This window comes from Penaeus monodon, chromosome 6, assembly GCF_015228065.2.
Source record: "Penaeus monodon isolate SGIC_2016 chromosome 6, NSTDA_Pmon_1, whole genome shotgun sequence".
NCBI lineage: Eukaryota > Metazoa > Arthropoda > Malacostraca > Decapoda > Penaeidae > Penaeus > Penaeus monodon.
In genome coordinates this window covers 21981035-21988697 of record NC_051391.1, presented here as the reverse complement: position 1 = coordinate 21988697, position 7663 = coordinate 21981035, and the positions used below count along the sequence as shown (strand labels likewise).

The window sequence follows — 7663 nt, the reverse complement described above, 5'->3', positions numbered from 1 at the left end:
GAAGTAGGAGAAAGGAGAACTGGAAAGTGGTCACTATAGGGAAAGTGGTCTAAGACTGACCAGTGGAAATCTAAATGAAGAGAAGGGGAGCATAGAAAAAGATTGCGTGCGTGTATCAAAGTGTGTGGGGCGATCTGAATTTAGTATAGTAAGGTCAGCTGTGGAGAGGAAGCGCTCTAGAGATCGGCCTCGGGAGTTGGTGATAGAATCACCCCATAGAGTGTGGCGGCAGTTAGAATCACCAACTAGGAGGAAAGGTGGCTGAAGTTGGGAAATTAGATTTCAAAAGCAACAAAGTCAATGGGGTGGGATGGGGAGAAGTAGACTGATATCACTGTGATCCAACGATGAAGGAAGATACGGATAACTGTGCAAGGGACATTGGTTTGAAAGGGAGGTGTGACATAAGGTGTTTTCTGATTGATAAGTATGGATGAGACATAAAGGGAATGTGGGGATGAGACAAAATGATAATTGGGGATTGGTATTGGAGGATGTGTTAGAAAGGTCTCTTGAAGGCATACAATAGATGGACTATAAGAGGAAAGGATATGACGAAGGTCAGGTCTGTGGGAGCGGAAACCGCGAATATTCCAATGAAGGATAGTTATACTTCACTGATTTTGAGGGGGGAAGCAGCTAGAGGGTGGGAAAAGGACTGAGAGGTCTGAGATGGGAGAGGTGTGGGAGTTGGTGTTCTACTAGGAGGGGTATTAGGAGATGGAGGGTCTGAGGAAGGGGATACTTGTGACATAAGGGATTCACGTGTGTATCCAGGAGGGAGTGGAAGGGATAGAGGGGATGGTGGGAGGGATAATGTGGGCGGGGTTGGGGTCGTGGGGGATGGGCTGTGTTGGGAGGGGGTAGGAGGATTGGGTGTAGGGGGGATATCGTTAGGAGGAGGATGGATATCAGCAGTTACTTGGAGTGTGGAAGGAGCAGGAGTTGTAAGATTAGGAGGTTGAGTGTCAGTTTTCATTAGGTAATCTTGAATATTTTCAATGGTTTCTTCTAAGGAGTTGGTTTGGGAGTTTTGGGGGATATAGGATTTCTTGTGAGGGGGGGAAGAGAGGACTGGTGTCTCAAGCAAAGGAGTAAAGGAAGGTGGAGGTGATTGTGTGGTAGGGGAAGAGGGAGTGGAACGTTTGTTCTGTCTGTTACGGGTAGTGCGAGGAGGGAGAGGGGAAGGTGTTGGGGTTGTGGTGGTGATTGAAATATCTGTAGTAGAGATTGGAGTGTCTGGATTTAGGATGGCAAAAGTTTGACTGGGGAAGGTAGGAGGTAGAAGAGGGGGGTTTAGACGTAGGGGGGGTGGTTTAGGAGAATTGGTAGAATGAGCAGTATTACTGGAGTAAGGAGTAAGAGAGAAACCACGTCGACGTGCTTCTTGTCTGGCTTCACGTAGTGTGAGTCCAAGTTTGAATTTGAGAGTTGCTACCTCAGACTCAAATTTGTAGGTGGGACAGCCCCTATAAAATACATTATGGGGGCCGCCACAGTTGGCACATGTGCGTGATTGTGCAGGGCAATTAGATCGGGTATGGCCAGGTTGGGCACATAGTGGGCATCTGGCTGTGGAACGGCAATGTTTGGCTGGGTGTCCTAGACGCCAACAATTTTGGCACTGACGTGGAGGAGGTTGGTATGGACGAACAGGGAGGGATTCTCCTCCTATATAGACGTTAAAGGGAAGGTCATGTCTACAGAAGGTAATTTTGGCTATGTTAGTGGGTTTCTTTCGATTACCTCTGGGGGGAATGGAGTAGCATTGTACTGACGTTGCATCATAGTCTGTGAGACAGGCAAGTAGGTCTTCTCCACAATCTGACCAATCTCTGTCATAGATTGGGCAATTTGCTGGGGAGATTGAAACTGTTCCGGTGCAAGTATTGAGGGTTGGATGGGGTTCTGCAAGGATGGGGTTACCATATATGTCTGTTAGTTTTGTTAATGCTATAGCTTGGTTTTCGGATGTTACTGTGACAAGACGGGAGCGGTTGGGTCGGCTACGGAAAGAGACTTTACCTACTTGTTTTTGGAGACATTGTTGGAAGAGAAGGGTGTTGTCAGAGTAGTGAGGTGTGGGAGGGATCACGAAAAATCGGTCCCATTTGGCTGCGCTGAAGAGGGTATTCAATATTGTTGTAGTGATAGGGGTAGTAGAAGGGCGGGTGCGTGACGAAGATGGAGTAGTGTTGAGGGAGGTAGTGTTATGGGGAGGTGGGCAATAAGGCTGTAAGGTATTAATAAGGGAGGATGGGGTGGTTGATGTTGGAGGTTGTGGGGGTAGAGGTGATGAAGTTGAGCGTGCTGGGAGAGTGGAAATGTTCCTTAAGGATTGGTTGTTGGCTACTGTACTAGTAGGCATTGATGAGGGGGTAGTTGTTGCAGTGTTCGGAGCCGTGGTCAAAGGAGAGCCTGGGGTCAGGGAATCTGGTGGGTTTACATCGTTGGGGCTATTTGATAAAGGGGCAAGCCTCATTGCCCCTAATAGTGGAGATAAGTTTCATTACTGGCCATGGTAAGCCTGGATTATGTTGGGGATAAAAACAGTCCACCCCTCAGGGTCCCCTTGAGGGGTAAGGGCTAGGTAACTAAATCAGGGGAATACCGTGCCCATGGCTCCCTCAGGCCGTTCAGGACTGGCACAAAGTCAGCCTTTCATCCTTTCAGCACGGCTCTCACACCTTAGGAGGTGGATAGCAGAAGGGTTTGGTGAAGGGACAGAAACGAAAAGTGGGAAGGAAAAAAAAAAAGACCATGCAAAATTAGTTGAGTCGAGGGCTGAGTCCCAAGGTTGGGGAGTTCCCCATCATTGGGTCCCAGTCTCCGCCTCCTAAGCCCCCCCACGACAACAACGGGCAAGGGATTGGGGGGGGAGATGCTTTTGTGCTGTTAGACTTATAAGCCATTTCTGCAAAGCTGAATACAGCCATACTGTAATCTTTTAAGAAATGAGGGAAAAATAAAACAACATTCATTTTTCTTTCTGACGGCTCTTTGTCTGAGCCTTGGAGCTTTTATCATCATCAGATGCTTGATCTTTTGTTTCTCAAAAACTCCATAAATTTTATTTTCTTTATACCTTTCCAATATCTATTTTTTACCTAAAACTTTAAAACTGTACAATTCCAGTAAATTGTTGTGATTAACAGAGAACATTTGTTTTCTTATGAAATGAAAATATTTCCTAATTCAAAAAATATCTTAGTGGACTTCCAAAACCACCATTTTTTTCATTAAACTAATTCATTTTAAACTTGGACAGTTATGAAAATAGAATTTCTTATCATAAAATTAAAAACAGCCTTAACATCATATTAGCATCATATTCACTTACCCTAATGTTTCAGATAAGAATACATTTGTAAGACCTAATAACCCACTACGATTCAAATTTATTCAATCAATTCATTTTTATGTGAGGGTGTATTAGTATGTGCAGGCACTTGTGTGTGTACCTGCACACGGGTGTGCATGCACATGTGTGTGCAAGTGTCACACAAATGTTAAGCATCAGTATCACTGCCAATGTCAATGTGAGTGTTAATGTCAGTGTGAGTGAGTCTGAGCATGTGTGTGTGAGCTGTGAGCTGTGAGTGTGAGTGTGAGTGTGAGTGTGAGTGTGAGTGTGAGTGTGAGTGTGAGTGTGAGTGTGAGTGTGAGTGTGAGTGTGGATGTGAATGAATGCATGTATGTGCATGTGCAAGTGTTAATCAAATGTAAATATTATATCACATATTAGGATACAAATGTTAGAATTCTATCACAAAAATAAATTAAATACTTAGCACTAATTATATCATCCATGACAAAAATTGTATTAATTCCAAGTAGTTAAGGTAAACAAGAAGAGAAAAAAATGGGGCAGGTCCATGCAGCAATCATGTCTGTGCTCTCCAGTATACATAATTCAAAATTTTGATGAAATCAATAGATGCATTGTGGATATTTGAAAATAATCAGGTAATTTTCCACACTTGACTTATTTACTTGATTATATAGAAAAAAATAGTCAGTTTAAATGCTAATTAATTCTAAAATTCCAGAATTAGCTAGTACCCATCTAAATAAGGCTGATGGAGATATAGAAGGATTACTATTTTTCACTGGAAATTTACACCTGATGGTAAATTGCCCTTCAAGAAGGGTAGAATATTAAACTATAGTATTTATTTCTAAGAATGCTTAATGCTAAGATTATGCTGCCAGAAGAAGTAACATATATACAATGCATCTTCTAATCATACAAGCAGTTGTATAATGCATATGCAACTTGTAGAAAGTATAGTAACCAAACCTATGACAATGCATAAAAACCACTCTTGTTGGATTATGCCTTTTGCAAGAGCTTTACACACAACAGCACAAAGGTGTTACGATACCATGTCCACTATAACTTCATTTTATAAATTATATTTACACAGAGATGGCTCCATGAGTACTTAGTCAACAAGGAATCTATTATGAGGCCTACCTAATATTAACAGTTTTGTTTTCCTTGATTTTTTGGGGGGAGGAATTCTTTTTATTACAATTATTATTGTTGATATAATTATGATAATAGTGTTAATATTCATAACAACATTGATAACTATAACAATAGTATTAAAAATAAAAATGTAAAAATCCCAAAAAGCAAATAAGTGTGGTTAGATAGACCTAGCAACTAACTCCTTGGTGGCAAAGTGCTTGTGAAGCCATCTATATGTAAACAAAATTGACAAAACAAAACTAAAGTAGATAATGTACCAATGGGTTTAGTCAGAGGCTATGTAATTCATCAAAATCATGCAAATGGACTTCTATCTATTCTCAATATATAAATAAATGAAAAACACACTGGCATTGTTAATTGTCTATCTATATATATAAATCTAGCCATGAAGTAACCAAATATGTGTTCCTAATTTTTAACCACTAACTCTATTCACAGCCCATATCCTTTGAAAACATTCAACCAATAGAAACCAATTCACATAATAATGCACGCTATAGCACCCAATGAAAGAGGCAAATATTTTCACAGGTAGGTTCAAAAGAAAGCTTCATAAACAGGTCTAGCTGTTACATAGACTGTGTTTACCCATGCTAATCTAGTGTTTACTTAGTTCTTTACTCTGCAAGATTTCTCATTTTCCATAATATGACATCATGCTTTAGCACTATATTACATAAACACAAGCAATATATATTTGCCTGAGCAACATTACTTCACATATATTTGAGCCATAAAGATACACTATCTAATATTAGTTGGTTAATATCAAAAACACACACTATTCATCCATTTAGAAAATAATGCAAACTCTGCACTACAAAACTACAATTATTTCTCCACATATTAAATGCTATTTGTACACATGCTTCGCATTAAATATGCTTCACAGACAGCTCAATCTCAACAATAAAACTGATTGTCTTATTCAATATTAACAATAAAATCAAATGCCTATCACACATTTACACGTTTATTCTATAACTTCTCATTAGCATAATTTTCTTTACAGCATTGGAATGCTAAACACAACGATTATATATCCTTTGGTGGCTCATACTCAGTTGCCCTGAGGAATTTCAAACCATCCCCAGTGAGAGGTGATGGTATAAAAGGGGAAATCCAAGCAATTCTCCATCTCCTGCCCAACACATCAACAATATTCTGGCGCAAACTCAGATTGTAGTCATGTATGTTATGCTTCATCTCATACTGAGTCTGCCCTTGACATATGGCCTTAGCCTGCATCAGTAATAAGTATGACACCATTAAGAGAGTCGCAAGACCAAGTGTGTGCAAAGTAGCTACAAGGAGACCCCACAAATTAATGGCTCCAAAAAGAAGAGCAAAATGTGGAGCAAGTAAACAGAGGAAAAAATACATGACTGGGAGATTTATCGTTTCATACACATACTCCCACTGATAGTAAATTCCATACAAAGCTCCAATAAATATATAAAAGATTCCCATCAAAAAGTAACGGTGGTTATGGTAGCCAACACAGCAACCTGAAAAAAAAAACATATAATGAAAATTTCTGATTATAAATCTGAAATAATTTCACTAAACTATTATACATGTTTCAACCCATAAAGCACGCTATGTCCTATATTCAACCATGCTCAGGTGAGGACACAGCAAACTGAACAATTATTCAACAGGACACCAGAAAATCACTGTGATGTCTATTACTCCATAATGTAAATTTTAAAGTAATGGATCTGGGTGACGTGACAATCATATCATGAAAAGAAATAGCTGAGGGCCAGGTGACAGGAATATGCCATTATTAAAAATTTGGCTGAGAGCTCATCAGAGATTAGACTCAGTGAGCATTTAGGAAGAGGCTTTTACATCATTTCCACTGGTAAATGAGGATGGTATACACCATCTACAAGCCATGACTGGAAAAGTGCCATAACTGGCAGTGTAGGATATGTTACAGAAAATTTATTATGAAAATAAAAAAAATTACAAAAATGACACAATGTTACTTAATCAACCTAGAGACACAATATGGAGTATACTCAACAAAAACTATTATCCTCCTAATACAGTATAACTAATGAAATATATGGACCTAGGAAAATATCACAAAAAAATACACTTGTGCAGAAAAAAAAAATGTAAAGGGGAGGTAAGGACTCTTGATACGACACAGGAGTGTTCATGTGAGTCACGCCTAAAGGCTACACATCCAGGAGTGGCACCTCTCAAGAAAGCCTAATGCCCAGATTTTGGTCAGGGTGTGGGTTGCAAAGCACCCCGATCTAACAGGTTAATTAACTGATACCAAAAATACAACTTAAAAATTCAGAAGTAGTATACATAGCTTATTTCCAGTATTTAAGAAAAGTAAAATCTGAAATTCAGAGGCAGAGATCTATTACATTACAATACTATATCAGTTCTTGGTATTTTAAGCTTGAGATTCTGAAATAATGGCAGTACATCCTTGGGGAATGTATCTTAATTTAAAAATTCTTATGATGGCAAGGGTCCATAATGCATTCATCAGTTCTACCACTTAGTTTTGACTCAGTTTTTGCAATAAATAGCAACAATTTACATTTCTTCAGAACATGGTATATCCAATGATAACATATTTCTGGTGACATGCAAAATCAAAGAGAATTGGCCTTGTCTGGGCCTTTTTATTTTATTTTTAAACATTGAAATCTGATAAAAAAAATATTGGAGTCATTTATCCCCCTTGTTTCACAAACAGGAAGTGATTACATGAATTAATATGCAAGAAGAACCACTCTAGCATGCCTTGTTATTGGGGTTTCACAGCATCATTAACATGGATTATAATAAGAATCACATATCAGTGATACTTTTGTGGGGAGCATCAACTATCACCATATATTGTTTGTCTTTAAAGTATATTTCTGATATATACTATTCTCAGTGAATTGTAAATGATTCATCAGTGCATAGTGGAACTAAACAAATCAATAATTGAGGTAATGCATCATAACAACATTTCAACAGAGACAATCAAACAACGGAGGGGAAGTTAGCCTGTAAGCACTCTAATAACAGACATCATGATGAACAGTGTAGCCTTTAGTTGCTTGCATTATTCTTATTCACTCACTTCTGCACTTGTTACTTTGTAAAACAAAAAACAGGTCATATATCTAGGCTAAAATATATCAT

At 38.9% G+C, this 7663-nt stretch overlaps 1 protein-coding gene across 1 annotated transcript in view; it reads right to left on the bottom strand.

Annotated features, from left to right (window-relative positions):
* Positions 1 to 2976: 2976 nt before the first annotated feature.
* LOC119574346 (probable palmitoyltransferase ZDHHC24) overlaps positions 2977 to 7663 on the bottom strand; it is a 9617-nt gene continuing 4930 nt past the window's right edge. The window contains exon 5 of the mRNA XM_037921550.1: positions 2977 to 6006. Coding sequence (XP_037777478.1) covers positions 5534 to 6006 — 473 coding nt within the window. The 3' untranslated portion in view covers positions 2977 to 5533. The remainder of the gene's footprint in view (positions 6007 to 7663) is intronic.